At 39.1% G+C, this 13,215-nt stretch overlaps 2 protein-coding genes across 21 annotated transcripts in view; both read left to right on the forward strand.

Moving 5' to 3' along the window:
- Positions 1–219: 219 nt before the first annotated feature.
- Positions 220–3,076, forward strand: LOC107222696 (probable GDP-L-fucose synthase). Of its 3 annotated transcripts, XM_046737222.1 has the most exons (8): positions 344–360; positions 434–528; positions 643–779; positions 1,102–1,216; positions 1,297–1,425; positions 1,683–1,896; positions 1,993–2,130; positions 2,298–3,076. In XM_046737222.1, the coding sequence occupies exons 3-8, from the start codon at positions 643–645 to the stop codon at positions 2,531–2,533; spliced, it is 969 nt and encodes a 322-aa protein (XP_046593178.1). In that variant the 5' UTR covers positions 344–360; positions 434–528; the 3' UTR covers positions 2,534–3,076. The 3 variants fall into 3 exon arrangements, with proteins under 3 accessions (XP_015517653.1, XP_046593178.1, XP_015517654.1); XM_015662167.2 differs by lacking the exon at positions 434–528 and having other exon boundaries at positions 220–360; XM_015662168.2 differs by lacking the exon at positions 344–360 and having other exon boundaries at positions 367–528.
- A 2,781-nt stretch (positions 3,077–5,857) lies between these two features.
- The window catches only part of LOC107222713 (diacylglycerol lipase-alpha), a 45,939-nt gene continuing 38,581 nt past the window's right edge, over positions 5,858–13,215 (forward strand). For 9 of the 18 annotated variants that reach the window (XM_046738282.1, XM_015662196.2, XM_046738271.1 and 6 more), the window contains exons 1-2: positions 5,858–6,656; positions 7,765–8,607. In XM_046738282.1, coding sequence (XP_046594238.1) covers positions 8,513–8,607 — 95 coding nt within the window. In that variant the 5' untranslated portion in view covers positions 5,858–6,656; positions 7,765–8,512. Of the gene's footprint in view, positions 6,657–7,048; positions 7,200–7,764; positions 8,608–11,279; positions 11,532–13,215 lie in introns of those variants that run through there. The other 9 variants (XM_046738277.1, XM_046738276.1, XM_046738273.1 and 6 more) reach the window with 9 other exon arrangements.

The following is a 13,215-nucleotide window of genomic DNA, read 5'->3' on the forward strand; positions in this document are numbered from 1 at the left end:
GCTGAATTCGTTGCCATATGGATACCAGACACGTAAATACGTATTCACGTTACGGAGAGATTGGAATTCGCGTTTTGCAAATGATTGTGATTCCAATTCTACGTTCGGATACTAAAAGCGTTTCAACATGTTTGCCAGGTAAGGAATTATACATTAAATTCGTAGGAGATTTACTAACTATATTAATAATCGTTGGGTAGAAACGCCTGCTACTGTGCGAACATGCAACACGTTGTACATGGTGCTCAGCTGTGTTGACAGCTGGCAGGCGACGAGAGCACGCGCCGTGGCGATGTCACGTGGCAAGAAGATACAAATCTTTCGGTCGGCACCTGTCAAAGCGATCTACGTACGTGGAAGGTAAATAGAATATGTGCCGACGTGAATAATTGTTCAGATAAAACTCTTCAATCTGTTTCGGTATCGTAACAAGTACCGTATTACTGAAGAGGCAGCCGAACCACTTCACCTACTAGTACAGGATTAAACCCGACATCCCAACCTTGTAGTCTGTCTTTAGAAATAGAGGTTATGTTTAAAATATTGTTAAGAGTAAATTCAGTGTTCAGTGGACACGATTGTGCTCTTTTTTAATGTTACAATCAATTGATCAAGACTAAACGTAACAAAATTTCTTACCAGATGTCTGGAGGTCAGAAAATTATTCTAGTCACAGGGGGAACTGGACTTGTCGGTAATGCCATTCGAGATATTGTGGATGAAGATTTGAGACCTGATGAGAAGTGGATATTTATCGGTTCTAAGGACGCAGATCTATGGTGAGTTTATGTCGCATTCCGGATTGTGAATTAAAGGAAATCTGGAGACGATGAGAGTAATTTATTAGTTTGTGTACATCTTGTCGCTTCCAGAATTTGTCCATATTCCATTATTTTGATGAAATTGGTCTAACTGGTTGCAATAATGTTTTCCCATATTTTTAGGAACATTAGAAAATTAGAACATGCTTAACCTTTCATTTATTTTCTTGGATATTGAAATACTCGTTGAAAGACTTATGAGAAAAATATCAAAAGAAAACGAAAGCAATGTAATGAACTGAGTCGGTACCTGTCATCTAAATTTTTAAATATTTTCCAGTAACAAGCAAAGTACAGAGGCTTTATTTGAAAAGTATAAACCAACTCATGTAATACATCTAGCAGCTATGGTTGGAGGCTTATTCCACAATATGTCTCACAATTTGGATTTTTTGGTAAATATTATAAAACCGACAAAGTTTTTTGCGGAATTTCTTTCGAGATATCAAGACGAAAGCTATTTTTATTGTTCCAGAGAAAAAATCTACACATGAACGACAATGTGTTACAAACTGCACATGAGAATAACGTTAGCAAAGTTGTATCTTGTCTTTCGACATGTATATTTCCAGATAAGACAACTTATCCCATTGACGAAACTATGGTGAGTAAAAATTGTAACGTTTTTACTCAAACGTTATTCATTGAATTGTGGAAAATAAAGGTGATGTAAAATTGAGTTCAATCAGTAGTAACAGATTGAAATCATGATCAGTTACTTGATATCGCTTAGAGATTGGTAATTGCTGGTTGACCAGTGTCCATGAGTAAATAATATCTTGGATATTCAAGCCTCGACCACAGATATCAAATCAATTTAATCCGAAAGAAGTGTCAATTGAATGTAATGATAATTTTCAGATTCATAACGGTCCTCCCCATCCATCTAACTATGGTTATAGCTATGCAAAGCGACTAATTGATGTAGCAAATAGGGGTTACGCTCAACAACATGGTAGACTTTACACCAGTGTGATTCCCTGCAATGTTTTCGGACCTCACGATAATTTTCATCCAAGTGCTAGTCATGTGGTTCCTGGATTGATGAGGAAACTTCATGATATAATTGCGGATGGTGACGATAATAATATTGACGAAAAATACTAGGATTTCCTGTATTTCTAGTCTTGTTTTAAAGTGGTTCAAACTAATTATTGCTTCTTTGTTTCAGGTAACACTGAGGATAAGGTCTTCACAGTCTTGGGGTCTGGTAAGCCATTGCGACAATTCATTTACAGCAGAGATTTGGCGAAGCTTTTCATTTGGGTCCTTAGGGAGTACGACTCAGTGGAGCCAATCATATTGTCAGGTAAGTGCCAAATATTGACGTTGTAATTTACACTTTTAACTTATTTGATTTGAAAAATTGTGCTGCACAAATCGGTGTTTATCAAAACTGGGTTCATCTTGCTATGCAACGTATAGTAGCAGTTCGAGATAAATGAACTCTGTAGGCTAACTTTTTCGAAATTTCAGTGGACGAATCGCAAGAAGTAACAATTTCCGAAGTAGCAGAAGCTTTGGTAAAGGCATTCGACTTTAAAGGAAAAATCGTGTACGATACTTCAGCTGCAGACGGACAATATAAAAAGACAGCGAGTAACGCGAAGTTGAGATCTTATTTACCTGATTTTAAATTCACTCCCTTTGATCAGGCTATTAAAAAGACCGTTGAATGGTATCAAGATAATTATGACCAGGCCAGAAATTAGGAAATTTGTGTTTGATCTACTGTCATCACGATAATTGCGTAAAAAATGGTGCCGCGAACCAGCAGTTCCGAAAATCGATCTTATTTCGTAAAGCTTTGAAACCCTCCTAATGTCTTCTATATGACAATAATCTTTCTAGTAAAAGTAAAACATAAAAATATGAATAGCTAGATGATTTTAGCAACTACATCGTGTTATGTTGATACATTATAATTTGTTGCAATCATAGAATCTATTTATTACAGCAGTCGTTATCATGTTAGATTTTATTTTCAACCCACTACTTGAAACCTAACTAACGGTGACATGAAAGGGCTTCAACGAATTTGCGCTGCACCTGATTCGCGTTACTGGAGATTGTAAAAACGTGATTAACCGTAACCATACAAGATTTCGTTCGATTATTCGGGACTCTAAGACCAGGGATAGACTGACATTTCTAATATTTTTTGACTTACTGAAACTGAAAAAAATGTATAAATAATTGTATTATAATATGGTATCTGTATTTTTGGGATGAAAATAAAGTTCAAATAATGCTCAGCGTGAAATTACTTGAATATAACGTAAAACATACTTTTAACGTTATAGTTTGTTATCTATAATGCAGTTTGTATTGAGAAAATTTTACGGGACATGTATTTCAAATCGTCGACCAGTCAGTAATGTTTTGGATTTTTTCTTACGGTACACGAAACCGCATCAATAGCTGCCAATAAGTAAATCATGAGTCTGTCAGCTTTTGAATACTTGTTGCGAACTCCGAAGTACGCTATCAACTTGAAGTCTATTTTATAGTGCTTTCGGCTACGCTAAAAGTAGAAAACTTCATCAGGTTAAAATGTAAAACTTGTATTATTAGCAATCCTACCCAGGTTTCCATACGCGTTTCCCAAATGTATAAAAAGAGGACTCACTCCTATTCCCGCAGTGAAATACGAAGGACGTTTAATTAAATTTCGCATGCGACAGTAAAACGTTTTTTCTTAGGGATTGGGAGGTGGCTGAAAATTATAGTTCACTTTCTATATCCTTGCGCGTAAGTATCGCCATTCTTACGACTCGTGGAATCGAATCAATTGATGCATTTGAACGACGTTTATGATCAACCGCAGAGCTTCGCCAGTTGATAAAATTTTTCGTTCCATCGTTCTCGCTTTTTCTCTATACTCACAATTATATTTTTTCAGCACTGCGCTAAAAGAATTTTCTATTGGGTAAAGAAAACAAAACCTTTGCCAAGTTACCAGCAAAAATGCGTACTACCTAATGAAACGATATAATTCCAAAAAATGTATGCTGTTTTTTGCTAAAGACGATGAGAAACATCAACGTGATTTACGATATATTGCAGCTTCGTTAGTGTGGAACGTTTGTTAGTACCGTGTGTAATATAATTAGTCGCACTACACTCTCTTGATGCTCGAGAACTCACTGAATCGGTCCAACCTTTAACCGGCACTTTAAATTGATCGAGCTGTTCTCAGCTAATTTAATTTATTAGCCCAATTAATTTCTCATTATCAATTGTTCAGTCGTTGGTTTTGAATGCATTTCGTGTAGGATTAACGATTGTAATCAAGCATTCGAGCATTTATATCGTTATCGACAAATTACTGAGAAAATTTGCGTTACTAAAGAAGTACAGGAATAGATGCTTATATCGTACACATAACAATTTATCCTGTTGAAAAAAGTATAGAATTCTTTTACAACGTAGTCGGCTATTTTCAAGAACTGAGCACTACCGTTTTAGATACACATATTCATATTTCTTGTTCCGGAAAATTGTTTTTACCTTTATTTACATATACACTGTGAAATTGTTATTTCATGATCGACAGATATGTAATAAGCAGTCGAGCCGAAATTGCACGAACTTCATAGAATTTTCCGTTTAACATTAAATGTGTACCGGTTGTAAAGAGAATTCCAAGTGTTTTGAAACTTATTGCAGTTTATCGATCTCCATCAATCGATGACAGTTTTAACAAACATTAAAGATTACCACTTGGTATCCGGTTCAATGCTGGTCTGATTTCAATTGTCAGGATTTCAATTTCTTCGACAAAGAAATTGCAATCATGCGAGCAAAAGAAATACACGTGGAAATCTTTTAGAAGATCATGTTCTGCATTCTGTCGAATCGTCAAGAAATTCTCAAAAACTCGCGTCCTTTGTGGAATTATTCATCAAAGAAAAAAAAAGAAGAAAGTAACGTCTTTAGAAACCCTGACGATTGTAATCGGTATATTAATTAGTTTGAAAACTCGTGATAGCTTATCAATTCTCGTACAATCACCGTCGTCACTGAATGTCATCCGTAAAATTAAAGTGAGTTTCAGAATGCCTAAACCACGTTTGGTACAATCCATTTTCTTCATCAGTCTATAAAACCAAGGGCTTTGGCAGTAAATCATTTTATGCTCCGATAAAGTATACCTATATGATATAGCTGTATCTACATCAGCTCTGATTTGGTGAATGAAAAGTCTCTCGTTTTATAACATTCATGCGTATACGCAGTATAATGTATACTACATTCTGTTGTTATTGAGGTAATCGCTGCCTTTTCTCACCCTCCGGTACTTGAGGTATTCATTTACCTCTAATACCTCATCTCCTAAATATTGACATAAGACGTAGGGTGAGACCGGGCGAATTCCTCGAGGCACGTCGCAGGCATCTTGAATGTTTCTCAATTCGTATTTCACACCGAGCGTTAGCGATGCCGATTAGCTCAGTCGAAATGTACGAATAAAAAAAAAAAAAAACACGTGAACATCCAATTACCCATTACATACCAGCATTTTCATTTTTCACTCGTTGGGGAAGGTCATTGGTAGTCTGAATCAAGAATTTCATCCAGATTCTGCACTAGCTTCGGTCGGTATCTCGAATTTATGGGGGAATTTGTATTTGTCAAATAACTCGGTCATTTTCCACTATTGACTAAAAATTCTAATAACTAAATTCGTAGGAAATTTAATTCTCCACAACTTTGATCCCAGCAATATTTTGTCTGCGATCGATATTTTCCGACTTAAACGATAAATTCGAAATGGCGGTCGAAGCTACTGCAGAATCTGTTCGAAATTTTGGATTTAGATTGCAAATGACCTCCCTCTCTCCCACCTCAATGATTACAAAAAGAAAATTGTAGCATCTAAAAATTGTAATTCCTAACGTTCGTTTCTACCGGACTATATGGCTCGGCTCCGTGAAGGGCTGCGGGTCGAAGGGCGGGGGAGGCGTTGCGAAGGGGGTTCCGCAGTTTGCGGCGCTCGGCGCCGGGTGATTCGACGCAAGCGCCGGGACGCCGAGGGTTGTGCAGTGTGCGCGAGGAAGCTGCCCTCGACGGACGTCAATCCGTCGGACCCGACGGAGATGGCCGTGGCACGTGGTGCACCGAGAGATTTAAACCTCTGACAAATTTCTTGAGCTTGCGGCGGTTAGGCGGATGACAGTGCGAGGCTGCAGTGACCGTGACGAGACGGGGGGATGATAACTTTCAACTATTACTTGCGTCGTGTAAACTTGATTACTTTCAATTTTTACCATTTTTAAAAACTAATCGCTAAATTTTATTACACACTGTAACGTCGGTCGTGATGTTTGGAATAATTATTCAATAACGACGTGGCGATACGCTGCATGCACACTGTTATTTGTACGTACTTGTCTAATAATTACGCTGGCTTAGCCTTGTAATGTATTTCGATATATGACGTGTTATTGCTGATTCCGCAAGTGCATTGCAGGTTGTCGCGACGATTTGTTCAAACTGTACCTTAAACCCATCGAGAAATGAACAGCTCGCGCTATAACTCGCAATCAATCCTTTTTCAATTTATTACGGTACACTGAGATCGACATTATATTGTACGTGACAAGTGTGCCTTCGGTACTCCGTTGCAGATTTACAATAATCCAAAATTGAGTGCCATGTGTGTGTGCGTGATGTAATAAGTGGTGTCAAAATTTCTCTCCAGTTGTCATTGTAGCGTATAGATTAACAATTACTTGTGTATTTAACCAGTAATAGAAATCATCGAAAATATTTTTAAATGTCGACAAGTAGTTTGACTTTCGGAGCAAGAATTTCCCGGCCAAACCGGATCTCGTTTGTATTTCTGTTTACAATTATACACTCCTCGGAGGATGAGTAAAATTCTACCTGAGGCATGCCTGTCGAAGGCAGCCAGCTCGGTTCGAAGCTTTGCATTGGCAGCATTGCCGAGAAAATCCGGCAAGTGGGTAGCCAAGATAAAAAAGAAAAAAAGTGACCCTCTACCCGTCGGTGGCCCGCCACACTTAGCGTTGCGTTAAAGTAAAAATAAGCTTAAGCCCGGTTTTTACAGCCAAACTAAACTCGGCTATTCTTATAGCTGTGTATATCTACGATCATTATCGAGTCATCCTTCGCGGAATCAAATCGATTCATAATATACCTGCCCGCATCCATGATCGCCAGTATTTCGCTCTGGTTCGTAGAGTAAATAAATTGCTCGGTTGAATCATAGCGTCGAAAAGTTTCTTCAATTGATATCGAAGAGTTTCGTACACGCGTAGATTCAAAATCGCGATAATACAGTAATTCGTAATTAGCAAAGTCCTCTCGATTGGTTTCCTTTACCCCTGCAGTACACATAGTGTCGGGTATATTGTACGTATCTTGAATCTATTAAGTGTAATCTTTCTACAAAGTATTTTAACCCAATTTCTGAACATCGCGATGCGTCTAACAAAGTTAAGCTTATATAGCTAGACATTGAGAAACCTTATTCGCGAGACACTTTAATTATCTAATGAACTTTCATGACTGTTTCGAATTGTAAATGTAGCTTCCTGTTGCGTTGAATTAGATACGTAGACTTTCAAGCACACTGATAGACCTTCTGTTTCGGGTTCACGTATTTCTTCCACCGTATTCATATACCCTGATGCTCATTCGATTTCTATTTAACTAAATTATCTGGTGCAGGTAGTAATTTCCAATTTACATATAATTATACTGGCAGTACAATCTGCATAGTTAATTCGGTGTTACATTAGCGGGTGGATAAAGTTTTGTCATTGAAAATTTTTGTCGTCTCCAAGTGCAAGATATAATTTATACTCGTTCTATAGTTACTCGCTATTTGCATTACTAAATAATGAAAGTTTCGGCGGGTACAACAGATTATCTTACACCTGTGATAAATAAAGCAACAATTGTTAAAATGCTGCAGATTTGATGCACGTTCCTTATGGTGGCGGAGTCGAAGTAAACGAATTTCAACCGATTAATGAAGATCAACAAACGCTTTATTCGATACGTTTATTCCTCAGCAATTCGTTCCGGATTTCTTGTCAAAGGTTTTGTGGTTTGAAATAACGCTGACCGGTAGGTAAAGGCTTTCGGTCGTCATTGCGCGATGTGTAAAATGATCTCACTCCAACAACCGCGACGATGTCGCGTATCGGGTTTTTCGCATAGGTCAGTAGTTTCCTGTTTAAACCATTACACGGACTCAATTTGCGCCGAATGAACGCTCAATAGTACACACAAATAAGTGAGCTGAATTTATTCGTGGTACACGCTGGACTCTTGATTCGCGAGGATCTCGTGAAAAAAAGCTAATACGAATATTTATACTTACACTTATATGTACGAAGTAAAGAGAGAAAAGTGCCGTGCAAACACAGCTGTGTTTTGAATTACGTAAGAGTGAAATTATAAAGTAACAATATAATACGCACAAGCGAAGATAGATGGAAACTGTGAAACGAGTTTAATAAAAGTCGAGTGGATCGAGTAAAGCTGCTGCAAAGACACAGATGAGAGACATGGAAGTAGCGACGCGGCTCAAAGGGCTGCGGAATAGCTCGGCAACATCAATAATTGGCTCAAGATTTGTGCATATTTTGGCAGACTTTAACGAGCTGTTAATAATGAAGTGCGTCGTTAGAACATAGTATTGGAGATCGGTTGGGATCATGCCAGGTATCGTGGTGTTCCGGCGCCGATGGAGCGTCGGCAGTGACGACCTGGTCGTTCCCGGCGTCTTCCTCTTCGTTCTGCATCTCATATGGTAAGTTCGATTGTGTTCGATACAGGTACGTGTGATACCCTTTACACTCCTCGGCTAGCTCGATTCCCGCGTAAAAACGACTATCATTTTGACACTCGTTTTAATCGTAGTAACTAGAAAAAATCAGTAAAACAGGTATCGTTAAACAAACTGTTTGAATATTGCTCGAATTACGAGAAACGAGGTACGCGTAACCATTTTGCACTATTGTGGATCCTTTTTTGGTAATTGCAACGCAAAATCAGTTTGTGAGGTTTACTCTACTTGTTTTAGCTAAACAAGGCTTTAATATCAATTTATCGTTGCACAGGCATTAAATTTTCGTAACAGTTACAAGAAAATATAGTAACAATGATCGTAATGAGAAAGAATAGTAACGGATACTAGACTTTCCGGTAACAGCTGGAAAACTAATTTTCATTTTGTACCTAGAAGTATATTTGTCGATTGTGGTAAAAAATAAAAATAGTTAAGGACTGAGCGGTAACCGGAACTAAAAATTTCTCTCAGTGCATGCATCTGTATGTTGTACTCAAGTTCTTACGACTACGTGATATAAGGGTCACATCCTCTTTTTCCAAGCCTTTCACGTGCTCCTGTCGGAATCTGTAATAATTATTTAATTGTGTACGTGCACGGTTGCACTCGATTATTCAATTGGCATTCCTGTTGAGCTGTTATTTGTTTGATAATTATTTTTAACGTTCGTCATCTCCATTCTGTCCGACGAAGAGTCAGACAGTATCTCGCAGGATAGAGTTTCCACCCACTTCCGCATCAGTCGCGGTTTTGTGAAGGCGCACACACTCCACTGCACTTTATCCCGACTCAAATGAATGTTTTCCCTTTTTCCTTTACCCGCTTTTCACTCAGCCAAAGCTTTGCGGCCGTATAGTGCTCTTACTTTCTGCCAAATCTAAAAGAAATGCAGCGTTCGTTTAAAGCGGGCGAGAATTCGTAGCGTGCGCCGAATCGTTGCAATATCTTCATTCGAATAACATCGTGCGCATTATCGAATACTATGCACTCGTACAAAATACTGTGAGAAATTATCGTATTTTCACTATTCTTCGCGATCATCCAACTTTCGCACATCCGTCACGCCTTTCGTGTATCGCGTCGACGGAAAATGGGACGAATATATTTTATTTTACAGATATGAAAATTCCGGTAAACACAATAAAGGCATGCTGTTATTTATGACAGGAAAATTGGTTACTGGTCAAGTTTAACGATAGCCCGATAGAATTTATTGCGTTACCGAAGAGCAGCCTTCGTAGCGACAACAAAAAACGACATATTGCAATTATCAACACGAAATGAATAATTTCAATTTAAAAACTGAGTAAACCCGTGGGGAAAAAATTGGAGCTGCTTATACCAATTGGTCTTGAGTAATTGGAATTGACTGACAAAACGAAGGTCATTTCATTATCGAAAGAAGAAAATGTTATTCCGTATTCGGAAAATCTTCCCGACCAAGTCATGTCGCCCTGCAGTTTTGTTAAGGTCTCATTCCGTGCCGCTAGTATTTTTACCCTCAACAGATCGATGCCAGCGGTGTGCGATCAACGCTTATCAATACACGTACACATCTTCATCCGTGACACGACATACCCAACAGAGGCACCTGCTTGATAAACGCCTATGGTACGTAATATTCTGCCGTCTCTTGATGTGTCGAATAAAAGGCTTGATCATGAGGTTTGGCAGATTCGCAGATTGGAGAAAAGTATAAGAAAAGTCTCAGATTTGACTGTAAAACCAGATTTTTGGAGCTCGCCACGGTGTTTGAAAATAACACACACGGCGGTAGAACAGCTGGCGACACTCCTGAGTAAGCAGAGGATGTTTGTGCAGGTAGCATCGACAAGTAAATACCGTTCGGGCTACGTAAAACTACCGTGTAAACATATAAAATTGGTGCAGTACACGAGAATAGTCGTTAAACGTCCGGCCATTTTACGAATCACTGTGTTTATACATCGCCGGTCGAAGGTTGAGCCAGTCGTTCGATTGTCGGATGCACTCTCACGATCATTTGCCGATCCTTTTCTCACGTCTCGATTCTCCATCTCGCGATAGATTTTTCTGCTCGTTGTCAGTTTCATCACGACGCGTCCGAAGGAACACCATCGTCGAAACTTCCCAAGCTGGAAGCTTGCAGTTCGACTCCCTCGATATCCGAACTTCTTCGGCCAAGCCAGAACCCGGGTTTTATTTAAAACAAGACTCAACGTACATACGTACCGACCTCTCAGCACGCTCCAGCACATGCCGTTTTCGGAGTGGAAGGTCAGTGCCACCAGATTAACGGCTCGCCCGACCGCCTCCATGATCTCTAGTTTCATGCACGTCTCGAGCCTTCTCAGAGCCCCTTTCAAGCATCAAATTTTCCAGACGTCCCGGGATCCGGCATTTCTTCAAATTCGTATCTGCAGCGCTTCGTCATCCGCGCGGTGATTATCCCTTGTTGTTGACAATGAGACTAGCTGATGCTGCTTATCGGCATGGAAAAATTCAGCTCGAAATCGCTCATTAGCAGATGTATCTTTTTCCGGTATACGTAAGCACTTCGCTGTTCAGCTGCAGCATAATTCGTGAGTGTGGGGAGGAGGCGTCTGTATCTCGCTTCGGTCGTTCGTATTGGAGGTCTTTATCGCAGCAGTCGTCACTCGAACGAAAGTTTCACAGTAGACGTGGTCCGACCGCGTGGTACTTCAGTCTTGTTGTCATCGGCGAGTTGATACTCTTTGCTACCGGAGCTCTGACTTTTGGCTAATTAAATCAATTCGTCGAGTAAACTAATCACATTTTCACATATACGAAATGCCCAGTTTAATCGCTTTCGGAAGGAGATGGAGAATCGGTAGCGACGATCTCTGGATTCCTGGATTTAATCTGGCCGGTATTCATCTTCTCATGTGAGTGATAAATTGATACCCTGTAACGATGCATCGTTCTGTCCGAATCGATTCCACTTATACGTTTATCCGTACACTTCATTTGCTCCCGCGCGGATTTCAGCTTGCCATTTAAATTTTGTGTACAGATTTACCTACCGGTATGATTGCTTCCGGAGATGATTTCACTCCAGAATTACTCGAAGATTGAATCGATCTAGGGGACATTTGTAAACAGGAGACTTTTTTCAAATACGCGTTACATGTGTTGAGTTTCACCGTTGGAATTAGATTGTCTTAAATGCGAGCCTGCGGGCACATTTGTCTTATAATGTTACATAGAATCACAATCAGTTACGTCTCTGTTACGTCTTTGTTCGCCGTTATATATCAAAATCATTCAGCATGATGCATAATTCATACATTATACTCGTCTAGTCAAACAGCTCCGATACCGTGTATGAAATAACTTTCCGGCCATTAATATTTACAGGATTGAAGTCGTCTCTGTTTTTGGGAAAAATCTTTCCCAAAGGTTCACTTCCAGAAGTTTCTTTTTTTTGCTGATGTTTAGAAAAACGTCCACGTTTCTCTGATCCTTGCGAATACGTCAGATTTTTAGTTATAACGTTTCGTGAGAATGAAACGCGAGGTTTAACTTTTTCCCAAAAACTGACACTCCCGAAAGATCCGTGTATTCGACGAATTGCTCAACCCGAAATCCACCGCATTTGGACATAAAATCGAGCGAAGTGGTCGGACATTGTATCCAACCGAGGCAGAGGAATAAATGTGGGAATTAGAAGAGATATATACGCGCGTATGCGTGTTGCCCGTCCATCTCGTCCAGCATACATCTTGGTACACTAAACAGTGTTATGGATTTTCCGATTAACGAATGTAGGGTCAGAAGATTTAGTAGCAGCCAGTTTCGTTCATCTCTTCAATTTCCCTTGAACGTCCGGTTGATAAAGCATCAAATAGTCCATGCTATCGACTCAATTAACTTCGAACATATACAGTGGCTCAACCGTCCCGCGATGTTTGCTCGCCTTGAATCTTTGTCGACCTTTAAACTAATTTGTAGAATTCGTGTGAGCCGCTAGAAAGTTTCAGCAAACAACGATTACTGTTGCTGTATACATTTTTGCCGGCGCAAATTCGTACAATATTCATGCACTCACGACAGATGTTAAAGGTGAAAAATTTAGTGATATAGGCGTTTGTAGGTACGGTAATCTCGTAATCGTAAAATTGATTCTGTTCGAGTTAACGGGGGAATAGACTTAAAAATTTAGTGATATAGGCGTTTGTAGGTACGGTAATCTCGTAATCGTAAAATTGATTCTGTTCGAGTTAACGGGGGAATAGACTTACGACTACGTTTTGTTTTTTTTTTCAGCGATCTTCATGAATTTTATTTAGCAAAAAAGGAATGTATATAATTTATTGAAACTTTGAGAAAATTTTGCATACATTGTGTATTAAAATAAATGTCGTAATTTTTTTTGAAGTATTTCTTCGGAAAATATGGAAGATATCAGCTGCCACCCATCGAAACTCACATTCTCTGTGTACATTTTCAAGGCCACAGTTTTCATCTGAAAACAATAGGGTTTCAAATTTACTTTAAGGACATAACTTTCTTCAATATGAATCGACCCTCCGTCAAAAAAATTGTAAATTGCATTTTTGAGAGACATTT

Source organism: Neodiprion lecontei, chromosome 4 (genome assembly GCF_021901455.1).
Source record: "Neodiprion lecontei isolate iyNeoLeco1 chromosome 4, iyNeoLeco1.1, whole genome shotgun sequence".
NCBI classification, from domain to species: domain Eukaryota; kingdom Metazoa; phylum Arthropoda; class Insecta; order Hymenoptera; family Diprionidae; genus Neodiprion; species Neodiprion lecontei.

What these genes read in the sequence shown, in the direction of transcription:
- LOC107222696 (XM_015662167.2), top strand. Translation starts at nt 643, where the DNA reads ATGTCTGGAGGTCAGAAAATTATTCTAGTCACAGGGGGAACTGGACTT. An exon ending in CTCACAATTTGGATTTTTTG is followed by an intron (nt 1,217 to 1,296) that starts GTAAATATTATA and finishes TTATTGTTCCAG; the next exon opens with AGAAAAAATCTACACATGAA. An exon ending in ATCCCATTGACGAAACTATG is followed by an intron (nt 1,426 to 1,682) that starts GTGAGTAAAAAT and finishes GATAATTTTCAG; the next exon opens with ATTCATAACGGTCCTCCCCA.